The 20,054-nt window shown below is 27.5% G+C and overlaps 1 protein-coding gene across 1 annotated transcript in view; it reads right to left on the reverse strand.

Moving 5' to 3' along the window:
- LOC109600705 (multiple PDZ domain protein-like) overlaps positions 1 to 20,054 on the reverse strand; it is a 47,915-nt gene that overhangs the window by 10,918 nt on the left and 16,943 nt on the right. Inside the window, exon 18 of the mRNA XM_049964129.1 lies at positions 1,703 to 1,899. Coding sequence (XP_049820086.1) covers positions 1,703 to 1,899 — 197 coding nt within the window. The remainder of the gene's footprint in view (positions 1 to 1,702; positions 1,900 to 20,054) is intronic.

Genomic DNA, 20,054 nt, shown 5'->3' on the forward strand with positions numbered 1-20,054 from the left:
AAGGGGCACACCTTGTGTGATGGTCTAAAAAAGGTGATTTTTGCGATTACGTTGCATTAAAAATTTTAAAATTTAGAGGATACATTTGTGTATAAATAATGACTATACAGTGAAATTGTCAGATAAAAAAAATTAATTTCAAACGAGTTATTCGCTGTCTCCCAAGTTGCTCATTAAAAGAGGTTCTTCACTGTTGCAGTGATTGTGGCCTTCACTGTGGCTGATTTAAAAAAAAAATAGACATATAAATTATTAAACTAGAAGGTATTGTCTATATCTTTACTGAAGATTGTGAAAAAAATTGAAATTCAATGGCGGAATTTTGAAAAAAAGTGTCGAATTTTGTCCGAAAATTTGGTGATTTTTGGTCCTCTCAAAATTACAATTTTTAAGCAATCGAAAAACTGGAGAAACATCAGAAAAAAAATTAAGCGCTCAGATGATTTGTCTTGGAGTTACAACTGGAGCAAATTTGAAAATTGTTTCGAAAAAAACGCGTTTAAAGATAAAATTATTGATTTTATTGTTATGAATAGATAAATATCATATTTAGAACTAATCTCTACTATTCCAGGTCCGTTTAATTCACCTTTTCATTCTTCAAAAAGTTCCTGAACTGTTGTAGCTCTTCTTCGAGATGATCAACCCTCTATCGAGGCAGCTCGTTGGTTTATCTCCGTTTATTCCGATAACTAAAAGGCGCATCACAGCCACTAAACGTCAATTTATTTCAAATTTATTTTCAATCATAGGTCAAAGAAAATTTGAATCGCAAACATGTTTGATTAAATACACATCACTGAATTACTAATTGTAACATATAAGAAACCGAAGGAAATTGAATAATGTAATATCCATGAGTTGGATCAATCAAAATATTTTCATCATTATAAACCGAACAATAATACTGGTAGGCCCCGAAGTAAACATAAACTTTCTAATTGTTGAGTGGATTCTATTTAGAAGGTTGTAACTCAAAAACTATTTGATATAATCCTTTGAAATTTTAGTAAGTTGTTTTTGAAGGTATAGGCCAGGGGTGCCCAAAATCTTTGATAGTCCAAGCCATGTGGTATGCAAAAAAGGTATTAAAAACAATTTTTTACAGAAATTATATTTATTGAACACATATAAATAAAAGTTCAAAATATGTGTATTGAATTTAAATATTAAAAATTAAACACATTTATTTAATTTCTCTTGATAATTCTTGAATGAAAAGGGAACTCGGGTACATTTATCGAGAGCCACAAATATTCCTTCAAAGAGCCGCATGTGGCTCGAGAGCCGCAAGTTGACCCTCCCTTGTGTAGACTATAAAAATATGCAAAAAATGTTTCATTTGTAAAAGTTGATATGATGAGAAAAAAATGAATACCGCATTTAAAATGGGTTAAAAAATTTATAAAAAAGTATATCAATAAAAAGTTTTTGGCAGAATTAAAGTCATATCCTTCTAATGAATTTATTTCTTTTAATGGATCAAGTCAAGTGTAAAAGAAAATTGAACTTGAATGTCCGGTTGGTACCGAGAAAACTCTTTGTGAGAACCAATGAGTTGAGTTACCAGAAGAAATGATGAATTCAAAAAATCATAATGTATGTCCCTAGAACTACATTATAGCCTATTAATAATATACCACCATATTACAAATGATAATATTAATAATAAAAAATGCCATAAAACTATAATTTTACTGACCTCCAAAATCTCATCGCCGATTTGAATGTCTCCAGTTTTGTAAGCGGCCCCGTTCGGATTGAGACCACAAACAAATACGGCCATACAGTTACGATCCTTGTGACCCGCTAGACTTAAACCCAGGCCCTGATTGCTACGCTCCAACTGAACCATTAAAATTGTGTGACCCAGATTAGCGTATTTCTTTTTCACTTTGTCTGAAACAATGCAATTGTTAATTTGTTATCTGTTTTATCTGTCACTTATTTGGAATTTCATTTCGATCATTTGGATAAAGACATTTTCCCAACGTCACGTCACAAAACCGCTACCAATAAAATGCAATCTCATTATTTATATATTAGTTGTAGACCACATTTGATTTCGATCTTTTTTTTGAGAAAAAAAAAACTAGTTATCTGGTTGATTTTATGGTGTTCCTGAAATCGTTGGACGTGTACGCCATTTCAACAAAATCAATTTCCTTTCGTAATTCTTAAGATTAAATTCCCTCATGGTACACCAACAGTATATTCACACTAAAAATCGTTATGTCTATCTTCAAGAACCTTATCTTTGTGTGCTCCCATTGCTCGTCTCACAGGAAAAAAGTTAAAATCAAAATGCATGACATGTAACTTAACGGAAATGTTAACGTACATGTCATGAAAATTTTCAATAAATCACCACCTTGATATGAAAATAAAGCATTTTTGGTGCCCATAAAAGTTCAGAATTTCATTTTTATGTTAAAACATTAACGACATATCTAATATCAAAATAACCACGACGAATAAAATCGTGACGTGATATAAAAAACTTCCTGTTTCAATACTGTTTAATTTATATTATTGTACTTTTAATAACAAATGGAGCAAACAAACGTTTCCGCTAACAGCTAAAGAATAATTTATCAAAAATGATAAAAAGTTTTCTTATTTTATTTATAGAAGCGAAAAGAAGGGAGAAAGGGAATATCATATTAATTAACTTACTGTTCAAGGGGATCGTTTTAATAATGACCACATCTATTCTTATTTCTTCCTTCTTTTCATAAAGAATAAAATAATTAGGTTTTCTTAATTTGAATAATTTTTTAACAATGCAAATAACCGGCTTTAGTTATTTTCTTTCATAAATTAAAGAAATACGGGGTGATTCTGTTCTAATATATAGTAACTGCTTACTTTATACAAACAGTTAATAATAATTAAGGCAATGTCAAATATTTTTAGTCGATGATTATTAGAGTAACTATATAAAATTTGGTATGCGGGATTTTTTCTCGACTGACAAATATAGCTAGATTGTCTCATTACACGTGATTTTCCATTATAGATAATTTAGTAGCATATCTAATGTAATTTATTATTCGTCGTAACGGACGGTATATTACGAATCATAAAATAAATAAGAAATGAATTCCATTATTTCGGAAATTGGATCCGGTTAATAAATAATAAATAATTCGTTATAACCAAGGTAGGAATGGAAAAGAACCAATTCTACAAGGCATATAAACAGTTTCATCTACCCTAATCTTATAATTAAACAGAATTTCTCCAGACAACGACCTAAAATTCATTAAAATTAATGCAACCGTTGATGAGTTTCTCAGTGTAGGCGCATATTGTTGTGGTTCTAGTTGTCTGGGTTCAAAACTACAGACACGAAGCGTTTCCTTGATGTTTAATATCTTTGTACAGGATGCAGTGGCTAAACCTAAATAAATATATTAATTAAATATAATGATTAAATATTTGACGCCAAGTACCAAGGGTTTTAATGTTACCTTATTGATTATCTATTTATGTACATAGGTTTAAAGTAAATATATATATATATATATATATATATATATATATATATATATATATATATATATATAAAAGCATCATCAATGGGTCGTTATATTGTACTTTTGTTGAATGAATTTGACAACTAATAAATCATCTTGTATATTTTTAGAATCTAATATATAAATTATGCTCAAAGTAGTAATTTAAATAATACTCTCATTTATTGGAAAACTTCATTGTGACGATTTCTAAAAATATTTATGTGCTTTCTATAATACGTCATTAGTACATCAGTTTTCCATAAATTAATAATAAATAATAATAATAAATTATGAGATAATAAATTATGAGATATTTTTATTTCCCAAAATGATATTATTGATACGTTTTCGTATAACTAACGATGTAATTGTCTCAGAGTGTCCACTAGTGATCAATCAAACAAATGTATGTGCTCTATAGATTATAATAGCCCTGAACGTTAATTGACATCGCACAAATGATATTTATTAATCGCACGTTGGTTTCAATTATATTTTCAACAATAATAATCTAGTTTTTACTCCTCGTAAATTAATCGTCCTAAATGTATACGTAATTTTCCATTGACCACGATTATATTACTCAGTTCAGCGAAAAAGCAGAGTACGGGTTAAAATTTTCAGGTCTTCACGAGTTAAGACTTAACAAATTGGCCAAAAATATCTATTTTATCCCTTACTTTATTGTTACGTGGAAAGGAGTACGAGTTGTAATTTTTCTATTTAGGCCAAAGCTGGTTTGTGTTCTGTCACAACCTGCATTTTCGTAGAAAGCTTTTTCGAGTTTTTAGCTAAATGGAACTATCTACTCAACTCTATTTGGAAAAGTTTGTTAAATACGTTTGAAGCTTGTCAGGAGATATTTTTATTTCGTAGAAATTACTATCAGGTGATTGATTGGCACAGAAAACCGCTTTTTTTGTTTTATAATTTTTGAATGATCGAACTGAGTGATTAAAACGACCGTTAATTGTGCAATGCGGGTGTTAAATTACATGAATAGTGCTTAAATAAATTGATAGGTGTTCAAGGTTATTGGCACAGATTGTGTAATTAAAACTTGCTGTATTGTTATCTGTCACTAATTAACAAATCGATTGCTATGCGTGACGATATTTTTATTGTCGCTTTATCCTCTCTATAAAGACCATAAATTGCTATGGCGGCCAAATTACGTCGTTTCCAACTTTATGGAACCCTAAATTATTCACTACATCAAAACTTTATATCCGTTCGAATCCCAAAATAGTTTCAAAACCATGTTTTTTCCATTACCAAAGAAAAAATTAATTTAATTTTAATGTGTGTCTAACATAATTGATACAGTGTCGTGTTTCCTCTAAATTCGCCAAACTCACCGAGTTCATACTCCGACTCCTGATCCTCTGCTATGGTTTCCATGGTGCCATGATGAAATTCTCATCCCTCTCACTACCGCATCTTTTGCAAATCAGTCACAAAACATGTGAGAATGGTCGGTAAATCGGAAGACTTGCGTTGGTACCGATGAATGCCAGATAATTTCTGCCCTGTTTTAGAGCAGACAAGCGTCGCCATATCACTTTGTCACTCACTACGTACACTATATTGAACACTAATTTAGTCTTAGCGCCTGCAGGCAGTTGCTACTAAGCACATTGTACTTATCTAATTTGATTAATGCAGGTTATTGTTAAGTTGAAAAGATCACTTTTTTAATTTTGTTTGTTTTTTTTTTCTCAATTGATTGGACGTCCGTTCATTGATCTCAGCTATTAAAACAAGATTATACCGATTAATGGCATCGATGCGAACGTTTGCGTCAAATATTTTTATTAAAAATTATGTGGCCGCTAATATGAATACAATCACCAGCAATGAGTCATTTAAATTTGTAAACATTCCCACATTATTAAAGTACTTCGATGCAATTTTTTGTCGTATATTATTTCCATAAGATTTCGCAAGTTGGAAAATTTATCATAAGGTTGTATCTTCTGTATCACTGACTTAGATTATTATTTTTTTCAGAAAAAGTAATCCCTTATTGAATTTGATGGATTGACTAATAATTATATTAGAATTTCAAAATGTTAATGGTTAGCCTCCATTTTTGTAGTAATATTTATACAATTGCAGTACATGAACTTTGTAAGGGTAGTATCTCTCAAGTTAATTAACTCTATTTCTGTTTAATTGTAGAAGAAACATAAACGAACATTTTAAACCATTTTACGACTTCATAACGGTAGTAGTCGGGTAAATATGAAAAATTGAATGTAAATATAGATTTACTTTTTCTATATTCTTTAACTTTGAAGGATTCAAAGTCACAGAAAACGTACAAATAAAAATCTTTTACAAGTTGATGATATAGAGGCTTCTTTTGAGCCCAAGTATCAAGTATTCGGTGAATAAAATTATTAAACTTGAAAAGTATAAAATTAAATTAAACAAATCAATTCCACCTCATTTTTAACATTTTTGGCGGCCCTTAACCCTGATATCTTATTTCCATAGTAATTAAATTTTGGTGAAAATGTTTCAGTGATCATCATTTCAGTTCCTAAATTAAGAGGAGAGTAATTTAGACATCTTTCTGCATCAGTTTACGGATTTGAGGGTCTTTAAACAGATGTTATTTAATGTTCTAGAAAGACAGTTACTGACAGAAATGGCGGATTACTAATATAAGTTTTTTATTAGATTTATTTGAACATGATTTTACATAACTTCTTGTTTCGATATGAATTGCAATAGCAACATTATAAACCAGTTATAATTACATGAAAATGTAAAAAGGTAAGGAGAAATTGACATGTTTAAAATCAATTTTTTATTTGATTTAAGTAGTTTCAGGTACAGCACTAAATAAGGAAAATGTACGAAAAGCAATATAAAATGTTATTTCAGTGGTTGTATTTATCCTATATAGGTAAACTGTTCGTAAAGGAGCCCTACATAATCAAGTAAAGAAAGTATTGCTTGTGATATGTTTTCTGGGATTCTTAATGTTTGAAAGTTAAAAATTATGGAAAAGAAGATGACAATATTACTTCTTTTCTCATATTCGACTACTTATAATTATGTAGTATTATATTGTTTTAAAATGTTTGTCTTTTTTTCTCTACAATTTTATAAATATCATGTTAAAGTATCGTAAAATACTTTTTTTACAGAACAATCGTTTTGATTTTTTGATTTTACGTAAACTATTACTATAAACTTCGATAACTCGAGCCATGGTTTGCCAGAAAAAAAATCGAATTATCAAGACTTCGAGTTACCAAGTAAAAATTACATATAATTTTCACTCTGGACTGAAGCAATTTGCTTTGAGTTATCAAAAATTCGACTTATCGAATTAAAAAATTCAATGGTGAAATTATTTTGTTCATAAAAAATGTCTCAATTAATTTTTCTCTTTTTTTAATTTAAAAAATATCATAGTAGACTTCAGTCGAAAGATATAACCTATTGAAAACAATATTTATGACAGCCATAGAGCATTTTATTGTTCATCTTTTGAGCCATTGTTCATTTAAATTGATGTATAAATAAAATTGTTATGGGGGTTTTATACATAAAAACGAAATTTTGTGTAGCTCCTAATCTATAAATATTAATTGTATAATTTATTTTTATTAATAATAAATAAATTCATTGGTATATATTAGAGTTATCTCGTTTTTAATTCACCAGTTAAATTTTAATTTTTGTTAAAATCGTATTTGCAAAACAGAAACCACACATCTAAATATTTTATGTCGCATTTAAACTTTTATATTCTCACTAATGAGTGTGTTTTTTACTTGAAATTATTCCGACTCACAGGAGTACGTTGAAGTGCTCACTGAAAAATTTATGAAACGAAGTGGAAGTTCAGATGTCCCGTGCAACGAGTTTAAACGAAAATATGTAGACAATTTCCGTTTTATTAAAATATGAAATTCTGTAGGTAACGTTATAAGATGTAAAGCGTTGAAAACAGCGAGTTTATAAATTTTAATCTACTTATATTGCATATTTTGCGCCACTTGGGTGCCTTACTAACTGCGGAACGTTGAAATGCACCAACAAATTTTGTGTCATTCAATGCCCGACGCCGCCTGTAGTCGGGAGAGCAATTGTTTTAAATTTATTATATTGTACTCTACTGTTTTAACGAAACTTTTAAAGTTTCCAACACGTATTTTGTTAACTTTCGTTCGGACAATTTAATTAAAATAATGTTCTGTTCCGATTAACATCGAACAGTGTTTATTTCCCTTTTATTTAATACCAATTTAGACGTAAAATTTTAAAGGCAACACATTAAACGGGATTTCTAACTGGTTTATGGCTCATTTCGACATTTTATGTATCGCATAGGTTTTATCAGGGCAGAGGGAATATAAAATTCTTTGAAAAGAATCTCGTAAAATATTCAGCTTGTTCTTTGTAATAATAGTGCATTTCCGTTGGTTCTGCGTTTCCCACCCCTTTGCTCTTGAAGTCGACGTCAATCATGGTAAATTTAGTATGTATCACATGCTTGCGATCAGGTTTTCGTCAATACGTCAAACACAAATGGAAAAATTCGAGACTTCAACTTACTTTTTACAGAATTATTGAAAATGATTTATAGGTGGGCGGACCCAATAAAATATACAATTTCTTTATTATTATATAATTTTTTGTGTCAGAGAATTATTAAATATTAAAGCTTGATTATGTAACAGATACTTTATCTGCAAGGGAAATTTTATTAACGTAATTGGATTGCAAAAAACTCTCTTGTGTTTTAAACAGGGTTCTAAAAATATCGTATAATTATCACTTTTTATATATGTTCAAACTAATTGTTCTGGTTATTTTATGGAGATCTTGCCTAGATAAGAACATAATGTAAATACAGTTGAACCTGAACGAAATTGGCAGATTTCTATGTGACATTTTATTTAACAGCACACATTCTTTTGAAAAAATCGTTGAGAGCACAGAAAAACAACAAATTTTGGCATCACAAAATTTAACAGTTTTACTGAGTGGCCACATTAGTCTTTCTAACGGCTGATGTAAAAAAGGTATAAAATATAGAAGACAGATCAAAGAAAATTGTTTCTTTTGAAGTTTAGTATCTGCTCAGCCAAAACGAAGTTACAGAGTTTTACCCTCTTCAATGTTACCGTATTACGTGTTACCATCATTTTATTTTAAAAGCTTCGACAAAGAAATATAATAAAAATACGGTTAATGTTCTTAAGATCCCCATCTTAGAAATGTAAAAATATTCTTCACATATTTTTCACAGTTATTTTTTAATAAAATTTTTTTGTACCTATTATATTGGCCACCCAGTAGATTATTATTTGATTTCAGTGTCTTTTTTCCTGACAAATTTATTTATTACTAATTATAATCAGTCTCGTTAATAAAAAAAAAACTATTTCTAAAAATCCAACACAATAATATGCTGCAGTATATTGATAATGATAAACAATTTTCTTGATCATAAATGTCTGTAGCAGAGAATTAATAAATGTTAAAACTTGATTATGTAACAGATACTTTATCTGGAATGGAAGTTTTATGAACCTAAATTGATTGCAAATCTCCCTTGTGTTTAGAACAGGGATCTAAAAAAGCTGACATTTATAATTATCAATTATTTGCGTGTTCAATATTATTATTTTGCTTATTTTAAAAAGGTTTTGTTTATTTAAAGAAGGATTAATTTAAAACATTCTTCTGTTAATTTTACTTATTCTAAATTATATTTAATATTATTAATAAAAGACATGAATCAAGAAAACAATATAATGAATTCAAATTAAATTGTTTTGTGATTATTATTAAATAAAATAAAAAGACAAACTTTCTAATAACAATATATACGGTAGTGGCCATAATTATAGCAACTTTATATTCTGTCATTGCTCCTTATGAATTTAAATCGATTATTTACTAGTCCTTATTACAATTAATTAATCATTAGTACAAGTGAAACTATAAAAAATATATAATTCTGCATTATCAAGACCGAGAGAACCAGCAAGAGATGACTAAGAGTTTACGGTTAAATAAGTGAATCATTTCCCGTATTATTAAACAATTTAGAGAAACTGACCAAGTGGTAGCTACGAGAAACTTGTAATAAAATCGATAACTGAATAATTCGAATATTAAAAAACAATCGAATCTTATAGACAACTGAAATTAAAGGCAACATGGAGGAAATGGAACATACTGAAAATAGACCAAAGACTTTGATATGGTTAGTAGATGGGGATTCGTGGAACTACAAGAGAAACCTTATTTTCAACTAAAAATGTAAAGTTTTCATTTCATTAGCATTTGCTGGACTACAGAAGGAGTAGTTTTTAATGACGAGTATTTTAATTTATAAAAAAATATGGTTCTGGTTATGTTAAACATCCTACAGGGGCAAAAGTACACCAAATATTTGTTAAACCCTTAATGAAACATGGTAGCGGGTCTATTATGTTGTGGAAATCCTTGAATTCTTCCAATGCAGGCTTCCTTAGACTGATTTATGTATAACAATTTGCCTCCGTATATTGAAAAAACGATGCCCTTAATAAATGTGTTTCAACATAAAAACGATCCTAAACTCAAATTCAAAATTGTGATAGATTGGATAAAAGGCCAAGGCATCGATGTCTTGTTTTACCCTTCCCAATCTCGTTTATAATCAAATTCGACATAAAAATTTTTCAAATTTAAATGAACTCATCACAGCAATATAGACTTGTCGTATATTCGGAAAATGATCGAATCTATGCCATGGAGATGGGCCAAAATTATAAAATAAAAAATATATCATATAAAGTGTTAAGTTGTTATATTTTTGTCTAGCTCAATTCAGAAAAATATATGTAATATTTTATAAAATAAAAATATGATAGTTTTTATAATACTGTATATAACAACAATAATAAATTAATATTATTTTAATAGTTCACAATAAATAAAAGAGTTATGGCAACTTTTCAATAGTCATAATGAATATTCGTTTTTATTTGTTACATAATATAATTAATAACTATTTTAAAAGTATAATTCAGGCTATGTTTTTTTTTTTTGTTAGTCAAACTGCTATTTTTTTTTTGGTTCTTTAGACTAATTTTCAGAAAATACATAAATTCTTATCAATCTGGATATAATTATCCCTTATAATTATCAAGGCATGAATATGTATTATCTTGATAATAAATAATGATAATTATTGATAATTATCAATGATAATTACCAGCGAACCTTGATTTAAAAACTCGTTAAATGGTATTATTAAACCGGTCAATAGTTTGGAAATGCACACTCGCAGATTTAAGCTTTAAATTGAAAACTGTTGTACCGTTAATGCATCAATAAAATGTTGAGTGGAGTACAATCCAACGTTCGAAATTGATCTCTTTCACGAGACGTAATTGTTTATGGCTAGATTACATAAAGCTAAACGTACAATGCAGTAATTGTAAATCCGACGTGAGAATCCTGTTATTTGTGTTACAATGAATTATTAATTATGTCCACGTCCTTTATGTACAGAAACCGGACAAGGGATCGTTCTCCTTTTAACAATATATTTGTGTCCCAGTTTCTCGGAATGATGCGAAATATTGGTACAGTTCACGAGATGTTGCATTCCCGTGACCTATTTTCTAAATGTTAAGGGTTATGAGGTTACAAACCCAGGAAAACATTGCGTCCGGTCTATTAAGCGCCATTCGAAACTTTTCATTTTCTAGGAATTCATTTAATTATTGCACTTTTCCCGCATTAAAACGCCACTGGATGCCGGAATTCAAAAACACTTTGTACACATCTCGATTATTGTAATCCCTCTTTTGTCGTTTTGTATCTTCGTGATGATTTTTTTTTTCTTCTTCCGAGTCCGGTTATAAAGGAGTATTGTCCATTAGATGTAACAATGGAGAGCAAAATTCGCGAAATAAATTATAGTACGTCGAGGGCGAACTAGAAGTAGAAGTTGAGCGTAAAGGGGAGTTAAATCTATAGGTTACAATATTTTCCTGCAATCATACTTCAGGCATTTCATACCCAGTTGAACATCTAAAAACATGTCATCAGACTCGTGAATAGGATTTGAATAAGTAAAATTCAACATGAAAATCACATTTGCATTTAAATTATGCAAATGGCTTTTAGAATACTTAAACAGAATTATCCTTAGCTTGATTTCAAAGTGAGCACCGTATAAAACAAAAACTCAGTGTAGCGGAATTAATTGTTTCACAGAAAATTACAACGATCGACAATTATTAATATTCATTTAATATAAAATGATTGTGATTGTAATGTATAAAATAATAGATGTTATTGAAATTGCCTGTGGAAAATTGCATTTGTTCCCTCAGGGCGATTTTGCTCTTATTGATTTTATATTTTCATCATTCTTGTGTCAAAATTAAAGGCCGAGGGTTGGATTATAGGCAATAAAGTGAGATAGTAAGAGCACCTCCTTAAATATGCATTAGCGAACCACAATATAGCAAATTTTGTCACCGATTAAAACGTTAAATACAAACTAATAAGTTGTTGTTACGTTATTTATTTTGTTTTAACACTTTCCAGAGCACGCAACGTATTTCGTAATGTGCTACTAAGGAGAAGCACAAAAATATACATCTTCCATTACGGATTGGCGATTTAGGCAATGAAGTTGTATAAACCTGCTAAAATTATATGTTTTGATACATATTTTCCGAAATAATAAATATTCATGGCCGAACGCTTTTAAGTATATTTACAAATGTTTAGTAATAGCAAACTACTATTACTTAGTAATCATTGAACGTTTATTCTAAATAGATATGTATAAATATGTATGTGTATTCTAAGAATGTCTAAATATTAAATAAATGCTACAACGAACTTAATTTAGAACAATAAAAATTTATTTTTAGTGTGCACGTTAAGCTGAAACATACTCCGATTCCACTGTATGAGAATAGAACGGATAATCATTGTGTCCAAATATTTATTTTGGCGATAATGATAGTTTAATGAATAACACATGCAATTTTAATAAAACTAAGTTATTTAAATGTTAAATTTGTTTATAAATCGGTCGAAATTTATTAATACATTACCATGGAATAATATGTTGTTTAATTGGATGCATGTTGATAGAAATCATAGAAAATAAATAGAATTCATGAATTGACGAAAAGGTCAAAGGTATCGGAATATTTAGAGGGTATTTCTGAAAATCGGAATAATCGCATTGAATTGCATTTGAAATTCCCATAATGATTTAGTCGTAATTAATGATTTCAGTGAAATGATCAAAACATTTTTGTGCAGTATCACGTACAGCGTTTAATTATTACAAATAAATCACATTTATAATTTAACTGTAAAGTCAATCAAAGGTCGGTGGTATTAAATAAATCCTTTCAAATAAATTTATATTTGAATTAAATGAATTAATGTGGCTCAAAGTATGACATCACCAGTTTAATGTTATTGAACATGACATCATTGTTTCGTGTTTGATTTCAAATTACCAATGATAAAATAATTTAAAACTAACGATTTTTGTTTCACATTTTGTTATATTTTCTGAATAAACACGTAATTTATATTTAATGTGCCAACACTAAGTGCCGTTAAATTAAAAACACAATTTGTGTGAGCTGGTTATAAATTTTCCAGATAGAAATGTAACTTTTTACAATTGATACAGTATGCTAAAGCATAAAAAATACTTTTTTCCATCTAAATTATGTCTTCCTTCCTGCCCTTCAGACATAATTTATGTTTTCATGCTTACTTGCTTGCTTAAAGCGACTCGGTTTTTAAAACATAAAATATTAAACTAAATTTATTGTTGATTTTTTCATATTATTTAGACGTCTTTATAAAACGTTATTTTAAACACATTTAAGGCTTAAATTAACCAAACACCAATTTATGAAACATTTTACAAACAAAAAAAGAAACATCGTATTAAGCCAGTGACGATTGAACAACATTCGTGCAAAGTTTTTATAGTCTGGCAAACAATTTAACAATTCAATACGATGTGACATCAGTTGTTGAATTACTGCCCGAATTCTTTTATGCATGGAATTTACAAGAGACACTCTTTTACCGTCACCGAAGTCCGAAACTTCTTGAAGGCGGCAAACCTTTATATTCTCGACGGATCTTTAAGTTTATGCTTCGTTTTGTTGCGTTTAGATTGCGTTTTTGAGTTGGACGAAATTTGTTATTTTTCGTGTTGTGAAAGTGAGTTAGTGCCGGACGATATTGATTTTGATTATTGCAACTTTCCGCGTGTGTCTGCTTCTCATTAAGATAAAGTTTAACAAGACGCCTTATTAAATTAACTTCAGCTGCCGCCAAATTGATTGAATCTGAATGCTGGAGAATTTGGACGGACGTTCGATTGCCACATTTAATTGAACAACGTAATACACAAAATAAAACCGACGATAAAAATTATCGGATATTGATAGGGATTATTTAAATTTATCTTGTTATGTTATATTGGTTTTGGGTTCGTGCAATATTAATAAAATCGCGCTACAATTTCAATTTACATTATGAACGAGTCGAAAATTATATAATTTTATATATAAATATTATTGTGTTATTACATTAATTTGATTTTACCATGAAGCACATTAATTAACTGTTCCCTTTAAAAATTAATTTTGAAATAATTTCCCTTTTTCAATTTTAATTACAATTACATAATTAAGAATTTCATTAAAAAGTTTGTCATGTACTTTGGAAAGCATGAGACGCAAAAGTAAGCAAATTTTATATAATAAAATTTAAATATCATTAATAACTTTGATAGAGATTAAAAAGTTATCTACGTATTAATTAAAATATTTATATTTATATTTAAAATAATACCAATAAATTCCATATATTTAACACATTTTATAATATGATGTAACGTTATTTTATCTTTGTTGAGTTGATTTTACTTATGACGCAATAAAAAATATAAGTTTTTCAAAAATATTTTTGTTTCTCAATATACATTAAATGTGTGTTTAGTAACTATATTTATAAATTAAAATCATGTGTTTATTTAAATAATCGTTGTGTTGTCCATTATATTTAAGAGAATTTAAGTTAAGAAATTATTAAATACCTATTTTTAATATGAATATCAATTTATTAATAATAAATAGAATAGATAATAATAGATAAGTTTTTTTATACTTTTATACTATGGATTTAACTAAAATAATAAAAATATATATTTTTAAAAAGTATTGTTGTTTAACTCATTATAAATAAAATGATTTTACGTACAAATATTATATATTTATATTTAAAATAATTTAATAGTTTTCGAGAAATTATCTTTGATTTAATTTTGTTTAAAACGCAATAAAATATTTTTTCAAAAAGTATTTTTGTTTAATTCATCAAAATTATTATTAAACGATTTTGACTTGACAATATACATTTATATCAAAAAATTCTTTGAGTAAAATATTATTAAGTAAATTAAAAATATTTATATATAAAATAATTCAATAATTTTCGAAAAATTATCTTTGAAAGTGGTTTGATTTTGTTTAAAACGCAATAAAAATATATTTTTTCAAAATTATGATTGTTTAATTCATCAAAACTATTATTAAATGATTTTGTTTCGACAATATACATTTCTATCAAAAAATTCTTTGAATAAAATGATTTTACGTATAAATTAAAAATATTTATATTTAAAATAATTCAATAATTTCCGAGAAATTATCTTTGAAAGTAGTTTGATTTTATTTAAACAATAAAAATACATTTTTTTCAAAATGTATTATTGTTTAATTCATCAAAATTATTATTAAATGATTCTGACTCGACAATATACATTTATATCAAATTTATTTGAGTAAAATGATTTTACGTATAAATTAAAAATATTTATATTTCAAATAATTCAATAATTTTCGAGAAATAATCTTTGGAAATGGTTTAATTTTGTTTAAAACATAATAAAAATATATTTTTTCAAAAATTATTATTGTTTAATTCATCAAAACTATTACTGAATGATTTTGTTCAGACAATATACATTTCTACCAAAAAATTCTTTGAATAAAATGATTTTACGTATAAATTAAAAATATTTATATTTAAAATAATTCAATAATTTCCCAGAAATTATCTTTGAAAGTAGTTTGATTTTATTTAAACAATAAAAATATATTTTTTTCAAAATGTATTATTGTTTAATTCGTCAAAATTATTATTAAATGATTCTGACTCGACAATATACATTTATATCAAATTTATTTGAGTAAAATGATTTTACGTATAAATTAAAAATATTTATATTTCAAATAATTCAATAATTTTCGAGAAATAATCTTTGGAAGTGGTTTAATTTTGTTTAAAACATAATAAAAATATATTTTTTCAAAAATTATTATTGTTTAATTCATCAAAACTATTACTGAATGATTTTGTTTAGACAGTATACATTTCTATCAAAAAATTCTTTGAATAAAATGATTTTACGTATAAATTAAAATAATTCAATAATTTCCGAGAAATTATCTTTGAAAGTAGTTTGATTTTATTTAAACAATAAAAATATATTTTTTTCAAAATGTATTATTGTTTAATTCATCAAAATTATTATTAAATGATTCTGACTCGACAATATACATTTATATCAAATTTATTTGAGTAAAATGATTTTACGTATAATTTAAAAATATTTATATTTCAAATAATTCAATAATTTTCGAGAAATAATCTTTGAAAGTGGTTTAATTTTGTTTAAAACATAATAAAAATATATTTTGTCAAAAATTATTATTGTTTAATTCATCAAAACTATTACTGAATGATTTTGTTTAGACAATATACATTTCTATCAAAAAATTCTTTGAATAAAATGATTTTACGTATAAATTAAAAATATTTATATTTAAAATAATTCAATAATTTCCGAGAAATTATCTTTGAAAGTAGTTTGATTTTATTTAAACAATAAAAATATATTTTTTTCAAAATGTATTATTGTTTAATTCATCAAAATTATTATTAAATGATTCTGACTCGACAATATACATTTATATCAAATTTATTTGAGTAAAATGATTTAATTTTGTTAAAAACATAATAAAAATATATTTTTTCAAAAATTATTATTGTTTAATTCATCAAAACTATTACTGAATGATTTTGTTTAGACAGTATACATTTCTATCAAAAAATTCTTTGAATAAAATGATTTTACGTATAAATTAAAAATATTTATATTTAAAATAATTCAATAATTTTCGTGAAATTATCTTTGGAAGTGGTTTAATTTTGTTTAAAAAACAATAAAAATATATTTTTTCTAAAAGTATTTTTATTTAATTCGTCTAAACTATTACCAAACGATTTTGTCTCGGCAATATACATTTATATCAAAAAATTCTTAGTATAAAATGATTTTGCATATAAATTAAAAATATTTGTATTTTCGAGAAATTATCTTTGAAAGTTTATTAACAATTTTGAAGATATGAATATCCGTTATAATCACAATTGCAAATATAAAAAAATATATCCTCGTAATTAAACATATTATAAATATACAATATTTAATTTGGATAATATATTTAACAACTTATTATTATTTTTTTTAATAATAAAACGTGACATTATTTATTATCTGTATTAAAATATAAGAATTTTATATCGTAATAATAGATAATAATTTATTTGAAACCTTTATATTTGAACAACAATAAAATAATTTTAAAAAAACCTATTAATTTTCTCTCGACAATATAAATTTATATCATAAACTTTTCCGAACAAACTGATTTTACCTTTAATCTTGCGAAAGATTTAATTTGAAATTTTCTCGATGGAAGAGAATAATCTTGTTTTTATAGCTGAGCTAGTTTGTTGATTGAATCAATCATTGACCCCCAGTTATGTATCGTTTTCGAATTGAAGGGTAGGGCGCCTACTCTAAAAACTACCGACTAAAAGATTGACCTATATAAAAATAACTAACTTTTAAATCCTACAAAGCTAAATAAATAAATAATAATGAAGTGTGTAAGACATTCGGTATTTTGTATATATTTTGTTATTATACCCTAACTGCATTGTTAAACAATAACACACATAGCACCTAACCTAACCCCGATCTGGAGAGCACGTTACTGTATGGATGGATAGTGGCGTTTGTGTGAACGTAATGAATAATGTGTAAGCATGGTCATTGTTGATCGGATGCGTGTATATTTATTATATATTTACCTAATTTTATATATTTACGGGGTGAATAAATGATAATTACGCGGTGTCTTAACACTGGTCGTTGGGTCACATCGTAGGCCAGAAATTTAAATGAAATTTTATGTTAGGCCGGACGCGTTGTTCTGACATTCGGTTAACTTTTTTTTTTCCGCGCTACATACGATACATCGAACCTCCCACAACACACAGACACAGGCGCTATGGATTTTCCTGCGAATCTAGCGGTCCCTTCCGCAGGCCGATAACTGAACACGGTCTTGTGGTGTTTGCCGGAGACGCGCAATCTCCCGCGGCAACGCGCGCCTCCAATCTAGGAACACGACCGTTACGCACACACCGGCTTCATTTGATCCCTGCTTTCCTGCTGGCCTCCACCAGCCATCCCGGTTTAAAGACTTCTCTCGCACACACACACACGCACACACACAAAGACACACGCTTAAACGGGAGGGAAAATTACACTCATGGACGGCTACATTGATAAAAAGCGGAGAGCGGAAATCACGAGATCAGTTCGTAGAAAAAAATTCAGGCGATTAACTTTTGCGATTTAAATATTACCCCCGGAGTTATTCAGGTTTAATAGAGTTGCGCTTTGACCAATTTACCAGTCAATTGATCACCGAACATTTCGTACGTCTCGATTGCGTTCGCTAAATGTTTGATTAATCTTTTTTTTTAGCGTTATCTGTAATTTAACCAAATGAGCAATCGTGGGGTGATTTTGTAAAACGCAACGAATCCATTCTTGAAGTTCGTGCTGCTCGTCCACCGAAGACATGGAATAAACGCATTAGCGACGTCAGAATCGTTCAGTCAATGTTTCCGTTGCCTATGGAATTTTCGTTTTTTTGAATATTTTTAATTGCAATCATGAATTATTTGGGAATTTCATTCTTTAACGTCCGGTGAATAATAATAAAACTTTTAGAGGCGAATTTTTATACTAGGCAACATCTTAGTTGTTTTTTTTTTTACATTTTAACATGATTAATTTGAATTTCATTTACAAACTTAACTGAAAAAATTATTTAATCTTAATAAAATTCCAAAAGTTGTTTATTAATCTTACTGTTTTACATCATATAATAGTACCATGAATAAATTGTCAAATGTAAAAATTCTTTAAATTAATATATAATATTCGTGGCATACCAGTGGTCATTATTATGGCCATAACTCTCTTATTTAATGTGAACTATTAAAATAATATGAATTTATTATACTTGTTTTATATACTATTATAAAAATACTATATTTTTATTTTATTAAATGTTACATATAATTTTCTAAATTGAGCTGGACATAAATATAGCAACTTTAATTTTGAAAGAGATTTTTAACAATTAAATCTATGTTATTTAATTTAATATTAACACTTTGTATAATATCCTTTTTTTATAATTTTGGCTCATGTCCGTAGCATAGTTTCAAATATACGATAGATAAGTCTAAATTTCTTGAAGCTTCCTTAATTGATGTGATACTTTTATTTTAATTTTTTAAATTTATGTCGAATTTGATTATAAACGTGATTTTCCATAATTTCTATGGCGTTGATGTCTGGAAGACAATTTTGGATTTGTGTTTGGGATCGTTTTCGTGTTGAAATACATTTATTCAATATATGGAAGCAAATTATTTTTTATATCCCTGTAAATAAATTAGTCTAAAAGGGCCATAAAAATTGACCCATTAGGAGTATTTTTTTTTAAATACTGAAAAATTGGTTCTTAGACACCTTTAAAAAATGGTTCTCATCTCAGTTTTCGATTATTTCTCGCTATTACTTGATCGTATAGAAAATTTTTTACATTTTTTTGCAGAAAATTGAAAATTTTTTCATCACTCTTACCGTTTAAAAGATATCGGAGGTCAAAGTTTGAAGAATTTAACAAAAATTTCTTATTTACTTCTAAATTTTATAACTCGTAGATACATAAATATTATAAAATGTCCAACATATATTTTTGTAGGAAATTAAAAGCTCTACAAAAAATATTTCCTGGAGTTAATCGATTACTCTAACCATTTAGAAGATATTGGTATTCGAATCCCAACGCGTGCTGATTTTAATAAATATTTTAAATTTATCCATGTCATGCATTTTGAAAATATTCATTCATTTGTGAAGTTTTGTCCATCTAGATTGTTTAAAATAAGCAGAACCATCATCAACCACCACTCGTCACTAAGATCTGTTCGTCCCTATTGTTCTTTGGTCCAGTGAATGTGATCTTAAGCAAGTCAAAGTTGGACTTTTAAACGAAACTCCCTTCACTAACCATCTTC

The sequence above is a fragment of the Aethina tumida genome, chromosome 1 (assembly GCF_024364675.1).
Source record: "Aethina tumida isolate Nest 87 chromosome 1, icAetTumi1.1, whole genome shotgun sequence".
Classification (NCBI taxonomy): Eukaryota; Metazoa; Arthropoda; class Insecta; order Coleoptera; family Nitidulidae; genus Aethina; species Aethina tumida.